The sequence below is a fragment of the Helicoverpa armigera genome, chromosome 24, assembly GCF_030705265.1.
Source record: "Helicoverpa armigera isolate CAAS_96S chromosome 24, ASM3070526v1, whole genome shotgun sequence".
Lineage (NCBI taxonomy): Eukaryota > Metazoa > Arthropoda > Insecta > Lepidoptera > Noctuidae > Helicoverpa > Helicoverpa armigera.
In genome coordinates, this window is record NC_087143.1 from 1,610,779 (window position 1) to 1,638,070 (window position 27,292).

At 35.8% G+C, this 27,292-nt stretch overlaps 3 protein-coding genes across 8 annotated transcripts in view; 2 read left to right on the forward strand and 1 right to left on the reverse strand.

Moving 5' to 3' along the window:
- Positions 1 to 2,117: 2,117 nt before the first annotated feature.
- Positions 2,118 to 6,057, forward strand: LOC110383021 (lymphocyte antigen 75). Its single transcript, XM_064041155.1, has 6 exons — positions 2,118 to 2,265; positions 2,785 to 2,898; positions 3,765 to 3,899; positions 4,125 to 4,310; positions 4,533 to 4,766; positions 5,838 to 6,057. Exons 1-6 carry the CDS (start codon positions 2,223 to 2,225, stop codon positions 6,017 to 6,019), a joined length of 894 nt encoding a protein of 297 aa, XP_063897225.1. The 5' UTR covers positions 2,118 to 2,222; the 3' UTR covers positions 6,020 to 6,057.
- A 576-nt stretch (positions 6,058 to 6,633) lies between these two features.
- Positions 6,634 to 11,525, reverse strand: LOC110383022 (uncharacterized). The gene is made up of 4 exons (XM_064041273.1): positions 11,388 to 11,525; positions 8,872 to 8,999; positions 8,287 to 8,477; positions 6,634 to 8,106 (listed from the first exon to the last, which is right to left on the reverse strand). The coding sequence occupies exons 1-4, from the start codon at positions 11,419 to 11,421 to the stop codon at positions 7,629 to 7,631; spliced, it is 831 nt and encodes a 276-aa protein (XP_063897343.1). The 5' UTR covers positions 11,422 to 11,525; the 3' UTR covers positions 6,634 to 7,628.
- Positions 11,526 to 13,892: 2,367 nt separating this feature from the next.
- Positions 13,893 to 27,292, forward strand: part of LOC110383125 (uncharacterized) — a 45,149-nt gene continuing 31,749 nt past the window's right edge. For 3 of the 6 annotated variants that reach the window (XM_064041111.1, XM_064041112.1, XM_064041113.1), the window contains exons 1-8: positions 13,893 to 14,165; positions 19,814 to 19,890; positions 20,314 to 20,464; positions 22,392 to 22,479; positions 24,362 to 24,543; positions 24,867 to 25,057; positions 25,376 to 25,491; positions 25,833 to 25,998. In XM_064041111.1, the coding sequence (XP_063897181.1) occupies positions 19,860 to 19,890; positions 20,314 to 20,464; positions 22,392 to 22,479; positions 24,362 to 24,543; positions 24,867 to 25,057; positions 25,376 to 25,491; positions 25,833 to 25,998 (925 nt within the window). In that variant the 5' untranslated portion in view covers positions 13,893 to 14,165; positions 19,814 to 19,859. Of the gene's footprint in view, positions 14,166 to 19,813; positions 19,891 to 20,313; positions 20,465 to 22,391; positions 22,484 to 24,361; positions 24,544 to 24,866; positions 25,058 to 25,375; positions 25,492 to 25,832; positions 25,999 to 27,292 lie in introns of those variants that run through there. The other 3 variants (XM_064041114.1, XM_064041115.1, XM_064041116.1) reach the window with 3 other exon arrangements.

Consider the following 27,292-nt stretch of genomic DNA (forward strand, 5'->3'; position numbering starts at 1 on the left):
AATATTTTTTGCACAAACTCCTATCAGAATAGATCAGGGCAAATCCCTTTTGAAACCAAATTTTATTACAACAGAGGAAATCCATATAATACTGACTAGCTTCTGCCAGCGGTTTCACCCGCATCCACCTACTTTTAAACGCAAATAGTCACAAAAATAAATAAAATGTAATTTATTAATTTAACCTTTCAACTATCTCTATCATTAAATTGATAAAACATCGTCGTTATTCTATCGACTCTAATATTTCATATGACTCTAATAATATTCAAATTCTTAGATTATGTTTGTCCGTTTGTAGCAAAATTATAAAAGTTAAGCAATCCTTGGCGCGGTCGGTCCGTGGATGGGTGACCATCTTGTCATAACGAGTTCTTCCGTGTTTCGCAAAGCACCGATAAACTGTAGATCCCGGCTGACATTTGAACATCGGTGGCAGCCGTTACGGGTAGTCAGAATTTGTGACAACCAGTCTTACCAAGGGGTATTGGGTTGCCGGATAAATTGAGGAGGACAGATAGACAGTCGCTCCATGTAAAACTCTAGTACTCAGGTGCGTCCAGTTTGACTGGACGCCGACCGCAACATACATAGTTGTGAAAAGGCCAGGAGCTCTTCATTTTTTCATTCTCTAAATACTGAAAAATAAATTAAAAAATCAAGTAAGATCTCACAGACTTAAAGTTTTTAACTAATCGTGAATCCAATCTAGACACACGGCAGTGTGTCCGCCAAGTTCGAGCAAAAAAAGCGACACACCGGCCGTGGGTTATATTACACGAACCATTTCGGGCCAAATTCGACCCCCCTGTAACTCAAAATCTATTTTATTTACGCATATCAAATTTCTAGTATCTGTTGAGACCCCCTCACTTATCTAAAATACAAAATTTCATTAATAAACCTATTGTAGGTCTTGAGATATTGACGTCAGAAAATCGCTATTTTTACTATACACTCACTGACTGACTGACTGACTGACTGACTGACTCACTCATCAAAAACCTAGACCACTTCCAATGGTCGTATTGACTTGAAATTTGGCATGGAGGTAGGTCTTTATGTCAAGGTAAAGGGAAAAATCTGAAAATGGCCAAGTGTGAGTCGGTTTCAAAATAATGAAGGTGTTTTATACCCGGTGTAAATTTATACCCCTAAGGATCTAATGGTCGTATTGACTTGAAATTTGGCATGGAGGTAGGTCTTTATGTCAAGGTAAAGGGAAAAATCTGAAAATGGCCAAGTGTGAGTCGGTTTCAAAATAATGAAGGTGTTTTATACCCGGTGTAAATTTATACCCCTAAGGAACTAAAACGAACTATTTATATTTATATAATATATCTTCGAATGGTACAAAGGTTTGTATTTAGTCAAAGTAAAGTAAAAATCTGAAAACGGCCAAGTGTGAATCACTTTCGAAAATAACGAATGTGTAACTTTGATCCACGAACATAATATATGATAACATGTCATGTCAGTCAGTTGGTAAATCTAGTCCATTTAGTTAATCTAGTTCATTTCTTTGTAAGAAACATAGTGCATATTAAAAAATCTAAAAAATAGTATAAATGAGACATTTCTTTAACTAACTTCATCATAAGAAAAAAATAAAATAAACAACCTTACAAAAATAAATGAAATCCCACCCAAAACAAAAATGTGAAAGACTGCCAAGTTCGATAATATGGGAATGCTTCGCCTATAAAAGAAGTGAGATCTGAATAAGTACCAAGTTCCATACACATACCTGAGTTAAAAATAGTTACTTTTTAATGATGATTACTTGGCAAGTTTTAATAGAAAATTAAATACTTGATTCATTGCGTTTAGTAGGTTTATAACAAGGTGTATGAAAACTTGCCAAGTAACATCATTAAAAAGTAACTATTTTTAACTGAGGTATGTGTATGGAACTTGGTACTTATTCAGATCTCACTTCTTTTATAGGCGAAGCATTCCCATATTATCGAACTTGGCAGTCTTTCACATTTTTGTTTTGGGTGGGATTAAACTTTAACTGTATGACTTTTCACATTCTTGTAATTTTCATATTATATTTTAGATGCCTTGTCGTTCGCTTCGGGTGGCACCGCGTGGCAGATGACTAGTGGCCAAAATAGGCACATAGGTACCTATATAAGTATATATAAGTTCATGCGATTGTTGCCTAAAATCAGTTGACTGTTACCATTTTTACTGAATTGGTCAAAGCAACATTAAACATGTTCAAATGGGTTATTTATTTAACCCTTCTGTGTATAACGGGTAAGTTCCAAACTTATATTTTTCTATCTATTCTTATTTTTTGGTAGGCCATCTTCAAGTAACGAAAGTCGTCTTTGGTCCTCGAGGCCCCTCTCTAAAAGGCAGAAGACGGCACAAAAGCTGAGGTTTTTAGTGGGTGCAAGCCCCACATAACCTCACCGTCTCCCCGGGCGGTGTGTGTATGCTTCAGGCATTTTACTCAGCTCAAACAAAAAAAAAAGGCCATCTTCAAGTGCATCCTAATTTTCAATTTCTGTCAAAATAATGTGATAACTTAGGAGGGGGTCAAAAGTTACCATATTGTCATCATTAGTACTATTATTAGAATTTAACACATAACTTTTAATGGTAGAAAGAAGAGCTAAGATCACCCACCCTCCATACCTCAGAGGAACCTATTTCTATTAATGTTATGTGCGTACCCGAAAAAAATACCTATAGCGGGAATAGAGTACACACAGAAAAATGCAAATATTCAAATACCTATATATACTTTCATTGATTTCATTGATATTTCAGATTTCGTGGTTTGTAAACCTGACTACAAATATCATGAAGATGTGAACGGTTGGTTTAAATTCCATACAGTTCCAACGACGTGGCAAGATGCCTTCCTGCAGTGTCATTATGAAGGTAAGTCGTAACGCAAAATCGCCTAAGAAAGTAGCGCGACAAAATGCGGGTGTTCGGGGGACAAGGAACGGAACCCGCTATTACTTTCAAATTAAAATCACTAATTATATTATCAATCAAAACCAATCTGTCAAAGATTTGACAAGGAACCCGAACGCCTTGTTAGTCTGGTAACTGATCACGCCTACTGTACGTTACTTGACCTACAAGAAGGCCCTGGCCTACCTTCCTTATCATCAACACTCTACAATCGATCTTTCCTTAAACAAGTAAATAAGAATATCTCGATGACGACCTCGACTGCGCAATGGTCACCGTGCTGGACTGCCGGACCTGAGGTCCCGGGTTCGATTCCCGGCTCGGTCGACATTTGTGGGTTGAGCATGCTTGTTGGCCGCGGTCTGGGTGTTATTATATGTATTTATAAATGTTCGTATATGTAGCTACAGGTATGTAGTTTATCAACACCCATAACACAAGTGAATTAATAATATAACTTACCATGAGGCTACCGACCGTGTGTGAAAAAGGTGTCCCGACATATATCAGTTGGCTACGCTCTCCGTCGCTCACGGGCCAGGCTCAAGCTTTCCGCCGTTCCTTCCCTGGCATACTTGTTCCGTAGAAGAAGCGACTACATCACGCCACAGATGGTCACAACCGTCACCCTCGACGGTCACCGAGATTCTCCTCCCAAGTGGACGTTCATCGACTATATGCTGATATGCTCTACAGTTTTGTGTCCCCAGAGAACGCCTGTGCCTAGATAAATGGAGGCCTGTGAGTTCCACTGTGACAGACATGCTTTGGTGCCATCCATCCGAGTGTGAAGACTAAACTATAATGAATTTGTTTTAATATTTCAGGAGCAGTTCTTGCTTCACCGCTCAATGCAGACTTTGTATCTGTTATATCAGATATAATGAGCGATGAAGATGCATTAGGTATTTTCATTGGATCGAATGCATTGTTCTCTGGAGGGGACTACATTTCTGTCGAAGGTTAGTTACAGACATAAGTAAGTCAACTAAAATAAAATACGTTTGACTGCAAGCATGCTTGTTGCAGTCGGGTTGCCTCCCTCCCTCAAAAATGTGCGAGGGGGGCGATCCTCGATGATCCTCGCGTTATACTCGTGAACGGGTGCTGCTTGTGGTACCAGGTCGTCTTGCCCATATAAACATTATTCTTTTAACTTTTCTATATATTTTTTATGTCAATTTTAGGAGTACCGTTATCCGACATGCCGGTGACATGGGAGAGACGCTTTGATAAGCAGAAACCTGGCAATTGTTTATCTTATTATTATGAAAAAGTTAGTCCTGTAAGTTGTACAACATATCTGCCGTACCTTTGCTTCAGGAACAAAGACAGATTTGCAAGACTTAATGGATGCGGCACTTTTGACCCTAGTAAGTTTTTTTTAAGTCCACTCTTTGAATTTTCATGATATCAATCCGGCTGGTATACCTACATGTTTAAGTAGGACATAAAACTAAGATCATAACTTACACAGTAAGTGAAAGCACTTTTCACGCTTTTACTTCAAACTGTTCCCTTATTTCTGATAATCTACAAATTGCAATAAAGAGTTTAACACCAGAAATTGATCAGCTTTCTCGTCACATTTACAGAGTACCGCCTCAGTATGACACCAGGGAATGAGAGATGTTACAAGTTCCACAGCGAGTTCAGGACATGGAGCGAGGCGCACAGAATATGCCTGGCCGAAGGTGGCCACCTGGCCATCATTAACGACCAGGTTGAAGCCACCACCATCAGGGATATGATTCCAACAGAGTGGAGTGGGGTGGAGTGGTTTATTGGGTTACGAAAGTGGAATCAGGATACATGGCTAACTATTCACGGTATGTTCCGTTATGTTTCTGGTTTCCAAGAAGTTTGTCATCTAAACCCCAGTCTATCTATATCTAAAAATAATCCTTGAATCCTAAAAATAATATTTGAAGTAGTACTTTTGCCGAATGACAATTTATTATCGCAATCGCTAAAAACTAACGTTTAACTCGTGTTATGGTCTGTTTAAATCAAACGACGATGAGTGAATACTCCACTTTTCATATTTTCTTTGAGGGAAAAAAGTAAAAAACTGCTGTTTGTGTTATCGGCATCGCTCTATCGTTTTGTATAGTAAGTTCAACTCAGTCGTGCGCGCGGCCTTATGTGTGGGTAACCCTTGTACATATACAGTGACTTTGTGTGCGTGACAAGAGGTACAGTCGGGTACAATACAGTTATTTAGGGGTTATATGGGAGTGTGTGGTGTTTAAAGAAAAACAGTTATTACGTAATTTAATGTTTATTTATTTATAATGATTATGAATCGCTACTTGAAAAATCAAATGATGAATTTTCGGATTCGCTACTCTCCAAGATGAATTATAAATTCTGACTCCATGTCAAAATGTCTATAGTATTCTTCTTTTTTCTTTTGTACATGCCGACAAGTATTTCCCCACATTCCTTCATCAATTTGACTTAAACGTTCATTTATGAGTTTCATATTTCACCTTATTTATTTCTTAAATACTGTCAATGTCAATTTGAAAAGACGTATGAGAAAATAATGAAAAACCATATTTAATAATAAAAAGCGACTCAAAGTCGTGAATAACTAGTATTTTCGTAAACGACTGTACCCATAACAAAAAGCGATAAGAACACGTCATGCTCGGACGACGTCACTGTCACACGAACGAAAGTTGTATATTTACAAGCCGACGCACACATAGGGCCGCGCGCAAATCTGAGTTGAACTATCTATAAAAGCAGTATAGATTTCGAAAAATATTTTATAAATAGAATATTTTAAATACATACTACAGAAGTATCTGTTGATAGACAGGATACTATTCTCCGTGTGGACATTTTGTTACTGGTTCATATTTCGATCTTGATTGCATTAATCATTGTTTCAGGACAAACATTGGAGAAGTTATACCACAACTGGAATGCTGAATATAAGAGCAAAACACAGACATCGTATGGTATTTTCTTAACAGATGGAAGTATAGGCGAGTACGAAGACACTTCGGATGGCTTACCATTCATTTGCGAGAAGGATCCTTACACTTCCCGCTTTCAAATGGTACCTGAATAATATTTGAAGATGAAGACAATTGATTAAAGATATATTAATGAAACTAAGTCATGTTATAAACATCCCAAGTATTTTAATTTAATCGTCATTGTTTTTTATCCCTCGTGGCTAAGTCAACGCCGCGCGGATCGAGTGGTTATGAGGTTAAGCAATGCATCTTGACATTACGAGTTCTTATGTATTTCGGAGTGCACGTTAAATACGTGGATCCTAGATGTCATATGAACTTCTTCATATGATCTTTTGCAGTGCAGTCAGGAGCCAAAAACCCTTTTCATCCCTTTTCATTGTAGGTACCAATTTTGAAATCCCCAATTGAATTCTATGAGCCTGCAAATGTGAGATAAGGTGGGGTAACAAATACACATCCCCGGGGGTGGCAATTCAATTACGATCAAATGTGAAGGGGCGTGTCGCCACGCCCTTTTAGAGTGAGTCAGATGATACGAGTGAGACAGGGAAAACAGAAAATGTGAATTAGGATTATTTGGTGGTAATGGTTCATGAGTACCTTTTAGTGGTACTTTAGTGGTCAGTGGTACTTTTCGTGTAGTGGTATTAAATTTGTTGTAGGTTCTTAGTTTTCGGGTGAAATAAAATCGTATGTAGGTATGTATAATGTTTATTTAAGTTAAGTGCTAAATATCACAAATCAAAGTAGGTAAAATAGTCGCAAATAATATTCAAAAGATTCTCTAAGTTATTAATTGTCTCATCATCTCTAAATTATAATACAACTTAACGGGTCCTGTAAGTGTTATAAAAATTCTACAGCGGTGGGTAACATCTTATATTAGATTCAATTCAATTTCAATAACTACTTAGGGTGCAAAAAAAAAAAAAAAAATTAAAAAACGCACAAACATATAAACGTTACTTAAAGAAATAAGTGTCCTTACTTATATGAGTTTATGCTAAAATTTCTACCTAAAGATTGCATGTGTAAAACAGTATGACCATGATTTTTTGAAGCAAAATAATTATATAATATTTACAATATAAGGTAAATCACTGGACGGACATAAATAATAATGTTGTATGAAAAAAGCAGTACCTAGCTAATTTATTTTTACCTGCTGAAAAAATTAATATGGCCACGTATAGTTATCGGCACGAATCTAGAGCTCTGACCTACATCTGCGCAGAAGTGATTTATTAGCAAAGAACCAATCCCGAGTGACGGCTATGACGCGATGCACTGCGGGCCAATCACCGCTTTAGCCCGCCCCCGTGCCTCATATTTTACAATCTAATAACATGGAATGTAACAATAAAAACTACTATACTCCATCCACGGAAGCAAGAGCTAAAAGGTAAACAAAGAATGACACTTTTTCAAGATGGCGGTATAACCCGACCGATGACAAAACGTCACATTTTTGTGTAAAATGTTCGCAGTATCTGTGATTTTGTCATCGGTCGGGTTATACCGCCATCTTGAAAAACTGTCATTCTTTGTTTACCTTTTAGCTCTTGCTTCCGTGGATAGAGTATAGTATTGAGTATTCCTTTATCCTCCTAAGTTCTACGTTTCTCGGTGAAATCATACCGTCTTTAGACTGGTTGCCAACGTTGATGTACCAATATAACAAAAAGATCACTTAAGCCCTCATTTCCCATCTTTATCCTTATCTTTACTTCCGTGACCATTCTGCAGTTTGCCATCCAGGTCATCTTTACCATTCTGCGCGGGCGCAATCATCAACAAGTTATTCCCGTTCCGATCAGCCAAGTTCCTGAACGGCATATTCTGTCGCCATCTTGGAGGAAAGTAAAACTGATTCCTTAAAACCCTCAAATGCTCTTTCCCGAAATAAAAGTCTGTCCTGTTACCTAATCTTTGGTAACCCCTTCTAATTTCTTCATTCTCTTCATTGCCATATCTCTGGAATTCTCCATTTTCGTGGTAGACTTTCGCTCTTGGGCAATCTTCCTCGTTGAAGTAAGGTCTTTTGAGCCGCAGTCGGCGAGATTGCGGACTCATTGGAGACTCGCATTTGATCGCAAGACTGGCTGAATTTTCTTTGTTCATTGCCAGCCCATGTGTCTTCTGCCATTCTAAGACTTCGCATAGCAGCCCAATGTACCTGCGAAATAAGAACACGTCGTTACAAAAGAAATATAGACATGTCCTAGTTCATGTTTTAGATTGTAGTATAAATATGCAGAATGCATTACTGTCTTATAGCAGAAATCTTTTGATATTGAAAAGGTTTGTTTGTCAGAGTCAGTAACATTAAGAAAAGAAAACTTAAAAGTGGTCCCACCTGATAGCCATCCTGAGGATCTCATTCTTAGACAGTTTCTTATCTGGTGGATGCGTGGGGACAAGTCTCCTCAACTCTGCGAAGGCGCCACTCACGTTCTGCTGCCTCCAGCGCTCGCGGCAGTTGGTGAACAGCTTCCGAGGGGGGCGGAGAAGACAGGAGTTGAGGGAAGGCAGGTCTTCGGGGAGACTCTGTGGAAGAAAGATGTGGGTGAAAACTACAATTTCAGCAACATTGGGGATCCTAATATAGACTGAATAATAAAGTATTTTATGTCATAGTTTACCGGATCAAAACGAATTTTCCCGAATACTTAATTGAGGGTTACAATTATAACTTAGCAATTCACAGCCTCTTTATAAGATTTTCTCTGTCCCTTTCGTTCCTGTCCTGTTCATTAGGCTGGAAACAGTGCTCGACGTAGCTATATCTGTGCAAGTCTTTGAACGCGCACACAGCTACTCTGACGGTACACACGTGATTTTGTATGTGGTTCGGTCGGGACGTACGGTCGGTACTGACCGTCGGCCGAGCACTGTTTCCAGCCATAGTTATTTCCTTATCCATGTCATAAGTGAGTCTCACCTGAACAGTCCTGTTGGACTGTCTGTCATCATCACTGTCCGGGAGACAGAGGTCATCACTCAACATCTCGCTGTCTGGCTCCTCATCAGAACAAGACTCCTGGTCTGACGCCATTGGTGGAGGGTACACTGTGACAAAGATATGAAGTGGATTTATAGCATAAACTAGCGACCCGCTCCGGCTTTGCACAGGATAACAATATTTTTCTACTATTTGTACATATAAACCTTCCTATTCAATCACTCTATCTATTTAAGAAAACCTCATGAAAATCGGTTGCGTAGTTTTGAAGACTTAAGCGTACGGGACAACGGGACAGAAAAAGGAACTTTGTTTCATACTATGTAGTGCTTACGCTTACGGCCCGTAGGTATCAGGAAATATTTGCCTGTTCCCAAGTCACTATGACCTTAAAATAACAAAAAGACACTTTTATATTTTGTGATATTGGTAACGATTTAGCAGAAAACGAGTTATCGGGGTGGAAGCTTGATTTACGAAAATACTTGATTTGCGCAACTAAAAAACTACACTAAATTGATAAAGTCTTTCTGTTACGATTATTATACTTACACATTATTTGGTATTTTTGCAAAAACACACAGACGGAAACTATATTCTTTAACAGCCAAAAAAAATATTAGGGTCTCACTTTATGGTGCAAAAGTATTAGTCAATTTTTAATTCTGGCAGAAACTACGAACCAAACTAACTAGAAGACCAAAAATTTTATGTAAATAATGAAGATGAAAGAGTAACACGTTTGAGCAGCAGTCGCGAAGTAAATAAAGCTGGTCTATATAAAGCATCGTTATTGTTAGCTATCACAGGAAGCAGTTATCGCAGGATGTCGCTATAATTAACCGCTCACCATTTAGAACAACTCGTTAAATTTTAATATTATAATGTAAAATCAAATTGAGAGGAATGGAGAATTTCGTGGAGTTGAGACTGAAGCTACTAGTAGGTACCTCTGCAGAAACTTAGTTCATGAAGGTTGGCCAAAATCTAATTTTGAAAAACCGGCCAAGTGCGAGTCGGAATCGCGCACGAAGGGTTCCGTACCATTATTTTGGAAATGAGTAAAAAAAAATCGCGTTTCTTGTTTTTTTTTTCTAGTTTTCAATATTCGTTGTTATAGCGGCAAGAGAAATACATCATCTGTGATAATTTCAACTCTCTAACTGCAGCCTGGTGACTGACGGACGGACGGACAGAGGAGCGAAAACCATAGGGTCCCGTTTTACCCTTTGGGTACGGAACCCTAAAAATGAAGTCGCATAGCAACCAATGCAACTGTTCTAAGTTTGTATGTACTTTCTAAGTGTAGATATCTTAGACACCAATGGCTGATTAAAAGGTGAAGGAAGACATCTTAAGGAAACCTGGACTATAATGTCTGAAATCACCAACCCGCATTGAGCAAGCGAGGTGATTAACGCTCAATCCTTCTCCGTGTGAGAGAGCAGGCCGCAGCCCAGCAGTGGGACGATAAAAAAGGCTGATGATGACACCTCTGCCTCTGCAGAAACTTAAATTCAAGCAAGTTATCCGTAATCAGATATTGTAAACTCTGGATGTGAAGATGTTTGGTTACTCTTTGGCACTAAAACTTCTGAATGGATTCCGATGCCTTTTGGCTTATAAGTACATCACTACATCAGATTAATGTAATATGAAGGATAGAATACTTTTATGCGTAGTAATAATGCGGGAAAATATTAGGTAGTTAGTCTTTTGGATGGATTAAACACGTCATGTTTGTTTTTTCCACGTTATTGCATGATTTGCTTACAAGAAAGGCTAACGTCAAAATTTTATGTTCAGTAAATCCACAGCTTACAGATGTTATACAGATAGGTATGTTATAGAGATGTGATACAGCTGTTGGAATCCGCATTAGATGAGACAAGTTTTATGTTTGTAATTTCCAGTGTTGATATTCTAATGAAGGAAAAAAGTGGTACATTTTGAGGAAGTATTTGAGAGCTCGGGAACAATTCGAAAGAATTGTAAAATGTCCAAAACACACACTATACTGTTGAGTAATGTTAGAGTAATCTAATCGTTTCCTGTACTAACCGTTGGTCATTTGGGAACGAGTAATTCATACGTACCTATATGTAAAAACCAGAAACAATAACATCCAAGCTGATCCAAGCTGATGGGAGTTTGTTCCACCACTTCTTCTTCCCAGCAAAAACACATAGGAAGTGGTGAAGGGCGGGCGTTTTGGGGCTGTCTTTTGTAGATTTGACGTTCAAAAAGTGCTGATTTTCAGCCTACTTTGAATGAATGACTTTTGATTTTGATTTTGATCACCTTACATTCTTTTGAACATACACATAGTAAACCTTTGATTTAAGAATATTTTATGTTGTCGGTGAAAATAAGGACAATTTAATGTGCGTTGTTCATATTTTTTTATTAAATACCTACATAGGTTCCGATGTGGGTAAACAAAGTAGCTATCGTCGTAATTAAAATGAAAAATATATGCATATAAAAATACTAACCGTTACTTCCTGAAATATCTGTCACGGTTGGCATAAAAACGAAATCACCAAAAGAAAATCGATCAAAACTATTTTCACAATACAATTTTCAATTCATCGACACACTACAAAAGTTGTTGACTGCACGGCGAATCGTGACCGACTGACGAAAATCTATAACATTATTTAAATTTCGAAATGGGGTTGGGGGGAAGTGATGTGATTGGACGATTGTAGCTAGGAGATTAACCAATAGGGGCTTTGGAAGGCGGGGTGAAGACTTTCTTAAATAGTATTGTGATGCATTATTGTACACTGATGATAAGTATGTCTTATAGGATTATTTTGTAAAATTTACACTGATGATAAGTATGTCTTATAGGATTGCTTTGTTATCTAAGACCTAAGTAAATATATTTGCTCACTTTTTTGTTGGCAGCTAATACAGTTACGAATCTTGATACGTCAAAAATCCTTTTGTCATATAAATCAATAGGAGAGCTGATTTGTTGCCCAAACATTTTAGAAATTCTAGCTTTACGGTTAAAAACGGGTAGCCAAAAATGTAACATTGTACCTAAATTATAAAAAAAATATTTCGTTCTCTTCTCCGTAACTTTCATAAATAAGCTTATGTTTTATAAGACCCAAATATCAATTATTAGGTACCTAATGACTAATGAGTTTTATCACAAACTAAAAAAAAATACCTACAGATAAACCATTAAATAGGTAGATACTATAGCAACATGCTCACGAAAGAAGTTTCTAATCTTTGCAATCTGCGTACATTCATCAGATTAGACAAAGTTATGTAACTAATTTAATTTAATCCTATTGAATTTTATCCGTTATGAGGCAAATAATTTAATTAAGGATTAATTATTTTGAAAACTGAATAACTCACTAATACATAATTTTCAATTTGAATAAAAAAGTAACGATCCTCTTTTCTAAGCATCGTCAATATAGTCGCACGACACTGGCCGTTTTACCGTGAAAAACTCGTGGATGCCATATTGTTTTTCTTTTTTTCTCATTTCTTTTTTCGTAACGAATGGCTTTGCTTTAAGTTTTTGAGGAGAAAAGGACAGTTTTATTTTTAGAATAGAACCTTCTCATGCATGAAATCTTTTTTTTATTATGTTCTTAATTTTTTGTTTTTATCTGTGCTTTTTGTTTTTTGACATTGATTAGTATGATGTAAATAAATTAAAAATTGTTTTTTTTTTATCCAGTATTTAACGGGCAATAATTAGTATGAATATAAAATGGTGCTTATTTATTACATGACATACAATTATATATTAACTATGCATGGTTTAAAGTTAACAATTTATACTTACTTAATTTGTTTTTGCACCAACTGTAATTAGGGAATCATTACTTATACAAATTCATATTTCGTGGTAAGTCCTAATTATATTTTTATATGTACAAGACTAGAGTAAATATAAAGAAAGCATGCTTAAGATATTGGAAGAACTAGGCGCAACAGTACCTATTAGTAAAATATGTAAGTACAAGTACCTAAGTTAGTAGATAAAAGAAATTTCCAAAACGTGATAAATCTTTGAATAATTTCACTCACGTCTCAGTTATTTTTTTGTTTATTTATTTACCGTTGTAGGACTACTGAACAAACGTGATTAAGTATAATAAATTATGTTTGAAAAGATTTTCTTAATTTTATATTTGTAACTAATTTAATGTGCATGTTTAATAGGTAATTACAGTTACTTCATCATCATCATCATCAGCCTATCGCAGTCCACTGCTGGACATAGGCCTCTCCAAGTGCACGCCACTGAGATCTATTTTCGGCTACTCGCATCCAGCTCCTGCCAGCCGTCTTGCGCAAGTCATCACTCCACCGTGCCTGAGGACGTCCTACACTACGTTTGCCGAGGCGTGGTCTCCACTCTAGAACTCGACAGTTAGGTACTTACTTAGTGAAAAAAAAACATTTCACTAGATTGTGTTAAAATAATGGCAAAGATAAAGTAAAAACGTAAAAGTGCCTTAGTTTTGTTCTCCATTGGTATACCTACCTAAATTATTATAGTACCTAGTCAAAATTCACCTAAACACTTAGACAAATCTGGAAGATTAAAAAAAAAACATCAAAACAAAATTCAAAGAAGTATTTTCTTCCGTTTATTTACATTTCATAATAAGTTCATCGAACTCAAAAAATGCGACAGATTACACTTGCTGGCCAAAACATTGACCCACTAACAGAAAACGTGACAACCTCGTGTTTGAAGAAGAACGAAAATCATTAGCGACACTTATCTATATCTATACTAATATTATAAAGAGGAAAAAAAATATTTTTGTTTGCTTCCTACTGTACCGATTTTAAAAATTCTTTCGCCGTTGGAAAGCTACACTTTTCCCGAGTAACTAAGGCTATATTTTATCCCGGTGCGGGCAGTAGTTACCATGGGACGCGGGTGAAACCACGGGAAAGCTGCTAGTAATCTACATTATTTTTACGATATTCAAACGCGGTCGCGATAAGAATGTACACAAGTCATTAGTATGGCTTTGCACGTCGACGAGTAACTACGCATGATATTTTTGATAAAAACCGCTCTATATTTACGATAACACAACAAGAAGTATTCACAAAAAATTGTTGTTTTACAAGTGATAAACGTTTGAACTCGAGGCTGTGCGATAATTTTGTGTACAAAAAAATTTGAAGTTTTTATTTTTTATGTTAATTTGAAGTGTGTAAATAATTAAGTGTGTGTTCATTGTGATTTGTGAACGATTTTATTTTGAGAGAAAAAAGTAAGTGTTACTATAATTTAATTTATTTAAACAGGTGTTGTTTCAGTTTGTAAAAACAAAAGAATTTTCATTTGTTTACGCGTGGTCTCGATCGTTACGCTATTTTAGTTTTCCGCTTTAAAAATTGTTTTCGCACAAAATGGTTCAAGTTCATTACAATATTTGGACTTTATTATTGGGCAACAATATTCAATTATAGTCTCATAAATATTCTTATTTGTAATACGTATTAGTGATAAGATTCATGAGTATAAAAAGCACGCTACTGGAACATTGTCTGTCTAGGTAGTTATCATTTAGACGTCGTGAAGGATAATAGGGAATTGAGAAAACAGTTTTATTTTGAATATGTTTTAAGTCTAGAAATGTGTCTAGTAAAGCTAAGAAAATTATAATAAAAATACAAAAAACCTTCTAAGATTGACAGCTTTTAAACTGTTCATAATTCATCCTAAATCATAATAGGTAAGTAACTTCCCATCAATTCATTATTTTAAGGCGTAGATTCACTACTAAGATAATTATATTTAAATAATAAATCATCATAGTAATTACCAACAACTAAAGACTTTCTTTTGTCCCAAAACAATAGCTTAAGCATACTCTACTACTAATCATAATTAAGTAGGTACCATTTTAATTGACCTTATCTTAAACCCATTGTAGTAGTAATTGGTCGTAGGTAAGCAATTAAAGAAGTGTAAAAATATTTTAAAATATAATATTATTACATACATGTTTCAAAATATAAACTATGAAATAATAAACATACTGATTATGAAGTCATTAAGATAAATTCGTGATTATGAGCATGTTTTGGGAACAGAAAAAACCATGAAAATGAACTGGTGGATACCGGTGTAAAATATTAATCGTAATACATACGCACATTCGTACAATAAACGGCAAACCAAACGAAAAATCGACTGTCAGAAGCCAGAAAGTCTGACAACCAATCTTTATACTTAAGGGTTGCCCGGTTAACTGGGTTGAGGAGGTTACATAGGAAGTCATTCCTTGTAAAGCACTGGTACTTAGCTGTATTTGGTTAGGTTGGAAGCGGAACCCAATATATTTTTGAAAAGGCTAGTCAGCTGAGTTTCAAATAGTTTAGCACTGCTACAGTAATTGATTAGAATTTAACATTGCAATTTCTTCAATGAGATTCAATTCACAATATCTTGCGATGCAATCTCGCAAATTTTATCTTTTAACAAGAAAATGATTAAAAATAAATTATAAAGGTGCATAAAAAGGCAATACTTTTTTGTGGCGCTAAGTGTATGGATTTTCCTCCACTACCAACTTTTTGCGAAAGTTTATAGTAATAAGGTTTACTTTTCTCATGAAGATAATTAGTTAATTATACTTATAATATTAAATTTTCTATTCGGGTGTAAACAATTGTTCTCTCGAAACGGGCCTAACCGCGAGTCACAGCTAAATATTATTAGGTTACAATAATATTCATAACAATTACTTTAGTACCTATTAAAAACTTACATTATGTTTTGTGTCAGATTGGTGGATGGTACTTTATTTTTGTAGTTAGGTAATTTAATTTTAATACGTTAATATGTATACATCCGTTATTCCGCGGTTTCACCTGCATCTCAAGGCCTACCTAATAACTTATGTTACTTGGGTAGAATGTAACTTTCCAAAAGTGAAAGAATTTTTCAAATCAATTCTGTAGTTTCGGAGCCTGTAGGTTACAAAAAAATCATTGTAGTGAGTTGTGTATTGTAGCATAGATTATGATTTTTTTGTACGTAAACCTATAAACTAAACTATGTATATTAAACATGTTCTGTAAAGAGTTGAAGAAACTTGTGATTGATGCATCGGATTACGACTTTGTGTTAGATAAGTTATCTATCAGGCAGTCGCACCATTTTGTAACCGTTTGACAGCTTAGCTTAAATATTCGAGTCGACAGTGACGTTATAATTTTTTTTTTATTTCATTTATGCAATCATTTATTCATTATCAAAAATATACCTATATATTTTTATTTATACTTTATTGCACTTCGATAACATTTTTAATACATTACGTATTTTGCAAAGATGATGAACAAAGGCGAGCTTAACCCAGAAATGAATGTTTTTTTTTAGTGCTAATTAGTCACTAAGAAATAAGTTGCACATAGACATAATTTTACTGTAGGTAACAATATGTTGTAGCCTATGTTACTCGGGGATAGTGAAAGTTCCCAAAAGCGAAATAATTTTTCAAATCGGTTCAGTAATTAAGAAGACAATTTTTTTTATTTGTACTCTAAAGAGTACTCTCTTTATTATAGTTGTCAAATTCCCATCAGATAGACAGGTTATATATATAGGATAATCGATAACTATCATAGTATTTATCAAGATATGAAAACAATGAGACACGCATGTAATCACGGCAGCCGTTCAGCCAGCACCCACATGGATTATCAGCTCACATCAAGTGGCTTCCACGCGTACATCTAGTAAATATTCGTGTCTATAACATAAGTGTTATGATAGGTTAGTTACCTACGTATATAGTTTGTTCATCACCGCTTAATCTTTCCAGCTATAACACTAGGAAGCTTTGTGAAAGGGAGGCGTTTTTATAGGTGCAGTCCTTTGTAAATATTGACGTGAAAAAATGCTAATCTGATTAGCCTTCGATCAATAAATGTTTTTGACTACGATTAAGTCTATATCTAGTCGTATACAAGGTGTTACAAAAACACCCACACTAAGTAACAGTTAGTCTTCTCCGTCCCATCGCGCTATGAGAGTGAAGGAATAGTGAGTGCACCTGTGTCCAAGCAAATGCTTGTGCACTGTGATATGTCCTGCGAAGTTGGCTGATCTCTTTATGTAGGAAAAGTCGTCGTATTTAGTATATCTATTTAATTTCAAACCCTAACTTTTAACTTACAACACATTAACTTTTGGACTATCATTGTTTTTAATGTCCACCGATTATACTTAAAAAATATTTATCCTGAATAGGTACTTTAATCACCCGAATGTCAGAAGTCAGACCCCACTATCAGACAGATAGTAGTCTGATAACGGACTAATAGACAACTATCATTATTTGTTTTATCTTGTAAATGTTATAACAACAGAACTTATTGTTGTTTCACCAATGGCTCAGTGATAATAAAGCTCACTTATAATACGTGAGTATTGGGTTCGAATAGTTTGATATCAGTCAATACTGGTTTTAATTATTTCAGTAATAACATAGCGTATAAAAACCTTTTTTTTTCAAAAGATTATTGGTGAAGCCATGATCAATTTGTTAAGAAGTAAATAGATATGATTATTTAATAACATCCCAAGAGAGCCTTTATTCCTAAAAAAGTACTACTTATTATAAAAATAACTTTAGCTGTGGATTTCAAAAAAACAATCTATTTGCAGTTATAGAATTCTTTCATAGCTTTTATTTAATATAAAATTCCTATCTCTAATAATAAAATCAACAGATGCCTAGGTAGGTTATTGAAATTCGCCGTGGATTGTAAAGATACTGCGCAATATTATACTCCAATGTTATTTTGATATGATTTAATTTAAATAGAAGCCAGCAAAAAAACAAGATTAACCTCTTTAATAATCCGTGAATAAATTAAGTAAGTAACATTCATAAATTGTGTTTTACTAACACATGCTTATATACTTTACACAACATTTTACGAGATATAGTCACACACACAAACTAAAAAATCAAACAAGTAATCTGACATGTGTTAGGTAACAATTTTAAGGCCATTTTAAGTTAACAATCATGTGTGAATTTTTGATATCTTGTTCGGAATTGCAAACATTATCTGCCTAGCCGTTTCCCAACTATGTTGGGATCGGCTTACAGTCGGCTGAGTGCCAGCGCTTTACATTTTACATGAAGCGAATGCCTATCTGACCTCCTCAATCCAGTTACCTGGTCAACCCAATTCTCTTTGGAAAGACTTGAAAGTGGTCAGAATTTCTGGCTTCATAGTAGCCGTAGTGACTGCTAAAGGTGTTCAAAAGCTTCCGCGCATTATGACTTTTAGATAACAGTATAAAGTGTGAATTTTTAGAAGATAAATTATAATGGCATACATTAATTTTATCAAAATTGCTTTGTATGTTTATCTACTTTTTATATTTAATAGTTTAATTTTGCAAACCATATGGTAGGATATGGTCAATGCTTCTTTTGTTAAATAATACCCATCCAAAACAAAAATGTGAAAGACTGCCAAGTTCGATAATATGGGAATGCTTCGCATATATGCTTCTGAATAAGTACCAAGTTCCATACACATACCTCAGTTAAAAATAGTCACTTTTTAATGATGTTACTTGGCAAGTTTTCATACACGTTGTTATAAACCTACTAAACGCAATGAATCAAGTATTTAATTTTCTATTAAAACTTGCCAAGTAATCATCATTAAAAAGTAACTATTTTTAACTGAGGTATGTGTATGGAACTTGGTACTTATTCAGATCTCACTTCTTTTATAGGCGAAGCATTCCCATATTATCGAACTTGGCAGTCTTTCACATTTTTGTTTTGGGTGGGATTTCATTTATTTTTGTAAGGCTGTTTATTTTATTTTTTTCTTATGATTAAGTTAGTTAAGTAAATGTCTCATTTATACTATCTTTCAGATTTTTAAATATGCACTATGCTTCTTACAAAGAAATGAACTAGATTAACTAAATGGACTAGATTTACCAACTGACTGACATGACATGTTATCATATATTATGTTCGTGGATCAAAGTTACACATTCGTTATTTTCGAAAGTGACTCACACTTGGCCGTTTTCAGATTTTTACTTTGACTAAATACAAACCTTTGTAACGAATTTCAGATCGGTACGACCATTCGAAGATATATTATATAAATATAGATAAATTTAGTTCGTTTTAGTTCCTTAGGGGTATAAATTTAGACTGGGTATTTTACACCTTCATTATTTTGAAACCGACTCACACTTGGCCATTTTCAGATTTTTTCCTTTACCTTGACATAAAGACCTACCTCCATGCCAAATTTCAAGTCAATACGACCATTGGAAGTGGTCTAGGTTTTTGATGAGTGAGTCAGTGAATCAGTGAATCAGTGAATAAGTGAATCAGTCAGTGAGTGTATATTAAAAAAAGCGATTTTCTGACGTCAATATCTCAAGACCTACAATAGGTATATTAATGAAATTTTGTATTTTAAATAAGTGAGGGGGTCTCAACAGATACTAGAAATTTGATATGCGTAAATAAAATAGATTTTGAGTTACAGGGGGGTCGAATTTGGCCCGAAATGGTTCGTGTAATATAACCCACGGCCGGTGTGTCGCTTTTTTTGCTCGAACTTGGCGGACACACTACCGTGTGTCTAGATAAGATCCACATGTGCCCATATTCGCAAAAATAAATAAGTTTTGTGTTTTTGAGATTTTCACATTCAAAATGTCTGATAGACTTCAATTTTTGAACACAATACAATATCATTGCATTCATAAGTAATTAAGATGCTATCGAAAGAAAATAAGGCTAAAATACTTGATACCAAAAGACACTGACATAATTAATTTTAATCAAGACATTCGCCAAGTGTTTTGTTTAGTAGTAATAATAATTATTAATATAATTAATATAATTGTTCACAGGTACTCGTAGGAGCGTCCAGTGGCGGTGGAGTGATGTAAATTAATCATGGAGCAAGCAGAATTAGTACCTTTGGAAAGTGAGTAACGACATCATATCACACTTAGGTATATTATAAAGGTGAATAATATAGGTAGCCCGTGGTGTGGCAATTACCACAAAAATTGACGGCAACGTTTGTCAAAAGTCTACCACTTACCTATACGAAAAACACCCCGCACCGCCGGCCGTAGCTACTTCCTTGGCTCCTGTGTGTTTTCTTAGTACGCGAATAAATGGGCGGAAGCTCATATTACAGCCCCCGCAGCCAGGTAGAAGAAATAGCGCAGCAAAGTGGCGCAAAAGCAAGTTTATAATCTAAAGGATCTCTGTCTTTCTTACTAAGTATCCCATATGGTTGTGGGGTCGACTTTTCTAATTCTTCTTCTCCATTTCGCTCTATCCATCTTAGTAAAATGCTAAGCAAATGAAATATCATATCCTAATCTCTAATGTTCCGCAGCGGGTCTCCGGTCTCCCCGCGTGGCGCACACGACGCGGAACTGCTACCTGGCCCCCCGCAGCTGCTACACCGCACCCCTCAGGCTCTGCAGACTCCTGGCGCTACTCTTCGTCCTACCCAGCCTGTTCCTCACGATTCCTCTGTATTTAAGGTAAGGAATAACAAAGCCCCTTAAGGCACAATCCTGCCGATGATTGTTCGAAAGAGTTACACGACAGGTCTACGAAGGAACACACAGAAAGATGATGATGATGATGTCTCATGTAAGGAGATTAGCCAACTGCGCAGGACGTATTATAATGCACAAGCATTTGCGCAAACACAGTGCAAGTCACTATTCCTTCACTCTCATAGCCCGATGGGACGGCAATCCGACACCACCGGAGAGAGATCAGGCGCTATACCGACGTAGTTGCGGGATTGCTCAAAAGAGTTACCGCGGCCCTGTACTTAACGGGCTCCAGAAGGAACACGGTGGATTTTAGTCAGTAAAAGTCTGACACTCCCTCACGCTGCACCCATAGGTGGAAAGGTCATTTGTTTGTTTTCCCACAAAAATATAAGACAAACCAAATTTCAGCCTCGCGTAAAAACTTACCTTATATACTTAGAAAATGCGTGTTTCGATAATCATGCGAGTTACATATGACAGTTACGTATAAGCTCTCGACATAATTACAACGACACAATTATTTACTAGCTTTAAACAAAGTGGTGGTATTATACTTATTTATCAATGTGCTGACACTTGAACAAGAGTGTTGGTCGATAACCTGAGGTATCAGTACTTCTATTGTTAGATAGCTCGCTTGTTCGTTTGTAGTGCTAAATTACATGTATGTAGTTTGTGTTAATTGGTATAATTCAGAGCTGAGTAGTAGCTTGGTCATGGGGTTTCATTCGCATCCTGACAAAAATACAATTGGATTACATGTAACTTGTAAACATTTTCGGAGATAAATAAGAACAGCAAAAAATACTTTGAATGCATTGCACGCGAACGGAAACATCACGCCTCTTGTCGGATGTTAAGTTAGAAAAAACGTTTTTTTTTTAAATTTTTTATTTGAATTTTCCCCTACCAGTGGAAGCCTTAACATGTTTGGGTATGGATTTTCTAAAATTGACAAGGTGGTCTCTCTAATTTTTAATCCATCTTCAAATAATTAGTATTTGTATAAATAGGAATTTAAAATAATAAAAAATATAGGTATCTATTTTTAGGTAGGTACTTTTCTTACACAACAAGCCATGCATAAGTTATTAATCCTTCGATAAATTTAATGACGTTTTAATTGATTTCAATGAATCATAGCACGTAGGATTGTAGTAATTAAATTATAGTAATTAGTATACAAGCCCTACAAAGTAGTCATAATATTGTACAAGCGTCTTGTAGATAACAGTTGTCTACATAACGACTATTGACATCATTATGAATGATTCAACGGTAGACTCGCTGACTCGTTGGCTTCTGTAATAAGTATTGGGGATTCAATTCCTGTTGAAGATAAAAAAAATAATGTAAGTGTGTAAATGATGTAGCAGTTAGTTAAAATTATTTGTATAGTTTCTTTAGTAATTTTTGATTTGCTCTAGCTCGGTCGAATCACTCTTTCACTCTAAGGTTGGCTGTAAGACGACTCAACACTGGGTTATGCTCGCCGTTGTACATAATCTCTCTGTTCTCAGTGTGTCAAAATCTATTTATATAAAAATGAAACCCGCTTTCCGTTGTCACGACATAACATGAAAATGGCTTGACCGATTTGGCTGAAAATTAGAGGGGTAACTTTGACTCGGGAGAAGGTTTCAGGATAGATTTTTGTCACCATCCGGCCGCGGGACGCAAGTGAAACCGCGGGCGAAAGCTAGTGTGCATCTTTCACACGCTCGAATATATGTTTTTTCTTTCTTACTTACTTTACCTACCTTTTTTTTATTGAAGAAAATTTTCTAAAGTCCGCTCCCGATGTATATAGCAGGGGGCTGTATGTAGGGGAGTTTCAGACTTTTGTAGGTACCTGATATTACACTAGATATACATATGTATGTTAAATTAACATGTCTGTGTGCAGATACCGCGTGTTCTCCGGTCAGATGTACCCGATGAGCATGACCGATATGCGACTGATTGACAGCAAGATATCGCCCACTTGGTGCCAGGTAGGTGTGTAACCCTGTGTTTATCCATATTATTATGACTATCTATTTGTTGGTTCGTAGCACTACCTTTGTAAATAAAAGATGCATCTTCTTCTTACCGAGTGAGTTTAATTAATTACCTAATGAGCCTAAGTTTAAAAAAAAAACATCTGACCGCCTCTGACGTAAAATTATATCAACGACTACTACTGACCTCCGATTTTAAGTGTTCTCAAGTAACTGGGTCAGCCTGGCCAACTTCCAGACTAAGGGCTGCTTTTGTGAAAGTTTCTGAAGCCTACAATGTGATTTCGGCTCATTCGGGGAATCGAACCTGAGCAGCTTTGTGACTGTAGATACTGTGCGATGTACAGTAGCATAGTTGAGAATCGTTGATCTATTCGGGGCTTTTTTATGACTGTGATAGTCTTATTTTGGGAACAGTTCCTAGTTCAATGGAATAAAGCCGAATTACGACTTCACTGACATTTAGTACCTATCTTTGAGTTTCTTTTGAACCAAATTCTTGGGTGGAAAAGCTTAGCATAGGTTTAGGTTTAGCCCGTAGGAAATTCGTCTCGTTGTAAAATAAACATTCTATGGATTCTATGGATAATTTATTTAATGAAAACGGGTGAGCCATACACACAAGTATAGTCTATCTGCTGTTATGAGATGTCTGTATCTAGCCTTATCAACTTTTAAGCCTATACCATGTCTGTTTGTCTAGACCTAGCCGCGGCACGTGCTAGACACTATCATAGACAATGTTAACTAATAAATATTTACATTTAATCTTTGTAATACAATAAATCAACATGAACATAGTAATTTATTGTAATAGGTACCTGTACATACATTATTATAGATATCTATTTACACGAGTAGAAGTATTGTAGTACCTTCCTATTTATTATCTATAGACTTATTTAATAGGGACCATCCTTACTAATATCATAATCTGCCTAGCCTTTTCCCAACTATGTTGGGTTTGGACTCCTTAAAATTAAAAAATCAAAATTCCATATTCTAAAGACATATATCCCTGCCAAACATTTTTGGGTATTTTTACACATGATAATTGTAGCCTGGCGGCAGAAATAAGAAACCTATTTCTGATAGCACTAATTAGTATAACTTTTATAACTAGGCAATCATCAAATAAATACTTTTGATAACACATTTAACATTTATATTGTATCTCTCAACCACATACAAAATTCTACCTTAACTCTTAGTAAATAAGGTTCAATTGAGTGCACATTAGTTCCTGAACCAAATAATATTATACAGTGTGACCGATAACCATATCAAGAGTTATCTTTACAGTGAGTCTTAAACTAAATAAATGTTTTACAAGATATAAAACAATAAATGCTGTCGAATTAGTAGTTATCTTTTCCATGCGTTTGTAGATATCTGCATAGAAATGAAATTTTGAATTACTTAGGTATCAGGACAGAAAATTCTAGAACGTAGAAGTAGAGCAGCCGAAAATCGATCTCAGTGGCGTGCATTTGGAGAGGCCTATGTCCAGCAGTGGACTGCTATAGGCTGATGATGATGAGAAGCAGAGACAGTAAGATATAAGATAAACCAAAACTCTCTGATTTAAAACCAACATCATCCTTCATATAAAAATATTTGAAGTCAGCTCCTTATCTCTTTTGTTATGGAAAATACTCCATTTTTTTTTGTTGGACCTAGCTTCATAAAAATAGGTACGCATAACGCAAGTCTGCATATACATAGACTCCTTTTAACTTGTCATAATATCTATCCCATGTTTATAACCCTCAAGAAACCAAACCTAATAATGCACAAGAGACTATAGGTCCTTCATAAGTCTGATCATCACCACATTCCTTTTCCACTAAACCCTCACTCTCGACCTTCGTTCTAGAGACAGGTGGTGCGTTCCAACACGACGTTCAATGCGTTCGTGGTGCCCGGCCCTCCAGAGCTCACTGAGGACCTGGTGCCAGTCTCCATGACGAGGGAACTGGAACTAGAGGATGATATGAAGGAGTACTGGGGATTTTACCTGCTGAAGGGATCTTCGGTGACTGTTTCTGCTTGTGTTAGGTAAGATCATTGTTAAGATTTGTGTTTCTTAAGTTGTCCTTGTAAACAAAGTATTTGACTGAAAATGTTGTAAATCTCGTAGCAAAAATAAACTGAATTTGATTACCTAGTTATTGTATATGATCCTTGCCTTAACATGATGAAGAAATAAGTACCTATAGATTGACACATTCAGTCCCAAACATTAATGCTACAACCACAATAACCAAGATATCATTTTGTATTTGATTAGAGTGTTCCTCTTGGTTTTGGAATAAAACTTACCAGTTCAATTATTATTTTTAAGACATTGTCTCCTAAACCTACTACTCTTTCCACCACAGCTACCCAGGTGCCTCCCTCATCATGATCAAAGGTTACAAGCATCTGCAGGAGTGTGCGTACATCGGAGACGACTCTTCGGAGGAAGTTGATGAGCTACTGGAAGCCAACAGGCTAGGTCTACTCTCTGATGACGCGTTAGCTGAGAAGATTAAAGAATTAAAGCTTGTTGAAGGAAAGGCTAATGACCCGGGTGAGAATTTTGGTACAATTTTTTAAGCCTCAGACTCAGAAGTTTTTAAAAAACACATTTCGTTAATCAAGGGCGACCTCCGGTTAGGGCAACACCCTTATTGTTAGGATACAAATGTGGACTATTACGCTTTGCTAAGCGACAATTTGCAGTCAATTTAATCTTTGTTACTTATCCAGGGAGGGATTATGTTTGCCAAAAAAATAAAGCCTAAAAGACATCCATACCAACAAGCCAAGATATATTTTTAACATGACCAAATTCTTTATCACGCCATTTTCCAAGCACCAAATTATGACTATAAAACTTTACCAACAGGAACGATGAGGAGACACAAGTCAGGCATCAGTTTCCACGACCCTTACAACAAGGAGAATGCCACAGCTTCCTCCGAGAGTGTGCCTAACGCTGATGTCACAGATCATGATCCTAAGGTATCGTATGAAAAGAGAAATGAGACTTTAGTTACTCTAAATACCTACCTAATATTGTTTGCTAATCAAGGATTCAAGTCACTTCAAGGCGCAAAATAACTCAAGAACAAAATATTGCAAATCTTTCTAATATTACGATCCTATGTGCATTGCATGATCCAAAGTGTTATTGTTATTTTGCAGTTTATGAAACCACTTGAATATGTACCTATAGTATCAATTTCGTTAATTAAATTACTTAAACTCATCCGATTCAACTTTGTTCACCAATACTTCATTCCATTATCTCTCTACTCTATTATCTCTTCCTATATTCTATACCTATTCCTATTTCTTTACAGGAACTTAGAGAAATTCTAGAACGTCTTCACGCCTTAAGAGAAGCGGCTAAGATCCAAATAGCGAAGAACTACCACCCACCTGCGAACATCATGTCTCTTCCAGCGTTACATAGGCACAGGGATGCCAACGTGGACAAGGATGAGAGGAAATGGCTTTCGTTCCAAGGTATGTCCTCATTTGTAGTACATAGGTACCAGTAAAAAGGAAGCCAACAGTTAGTTCCAATATTTCATCTATCTGTTCAGTTGCTTAAAAGTAATGCCAAATTCCTATCTCCAGTAAGCACACAGTATTCTATCCATCTATTTTAAATATATCTGTTGGGGTGTACTATACAAACCAACCATGCGAGACAAGTGAATTTTTTTCGAATTTTAAGAAACACATGGTATATTATGTAAAGTAGGCAGAAATTGAAAGGTTTGGAGGAGGCCTACGTCCGAAGATGGACAACCTGGGGGCTGCCTGATGGGCTGTGATGGATGGATGGGATATATAAGAAATTGGTCTTCCTGCGCAGTTTACTAGATATGATTCTTGGTGGCCTATTTATTTATTTTCATAACAACATTAGCAATAATCAGAATTGGTGTCAGAAAGACTAAATAATTGTTTAACTTATCTAACAATATTAGATTCAAACAATCTCAAAGTTACATAAGTCCGCCAATATTGGGGCATTGCGATAAAATTGGCAGACCTGATATGCTAAGATTATATTATCCATATTAATCTTCATCTGATAACTTTATACATTATCGTCACTCAAAATATTAGTAAGTAACAAGATATGATATGCAAATCCACTGCCTTATTTATAGATTATCTCGAAAGCTTGGACTGTATAATATCTGTGAATCAGGTCCAGATGATTGATGAAAGGGTAAATACTTGGCGATCATTACCTAATAGGTATAAAACCTACAAGTTGCGATACGTAACATTTTTTGTGGCAACAACAAAGAATTAACAGCCGCTCCAGAAAAAACTTGAAATCAAATTAAAATTACATCTAATAATCACACAGTAGGTTATGGAATACATACATTTAGTTAGGTTAGACAAAAAGTAAATACAACGAAAGACAATGTTTTTTGTTCAAATGCGGATCCACCAATCAACACATTTAACTATTCGATAATCACAAGGCCACGAATTGTTTGTTCTCACCGACTTGCAGAATAGCGAGGACACAATAAAGTGGAATTATAAAACGCATAGATATAGGCAGTATATTTACATAATCTTCAACAATATACGCAGTTCAAAAATGATAAAATTTCTAAATGTCATCGTGAGTCGGGAATATGTCGAGATAAGTTCAGAAACATAAAGAACTTTCTAAATAATCTTCGCTTGTCTTAAACCTTGTAAAGCCTTTTAAGTGTACTGCATAATCATAAAACAGGAAAAACAAAATCAATACTTCATAAGTTTTAAATACTATGCATACTATGCT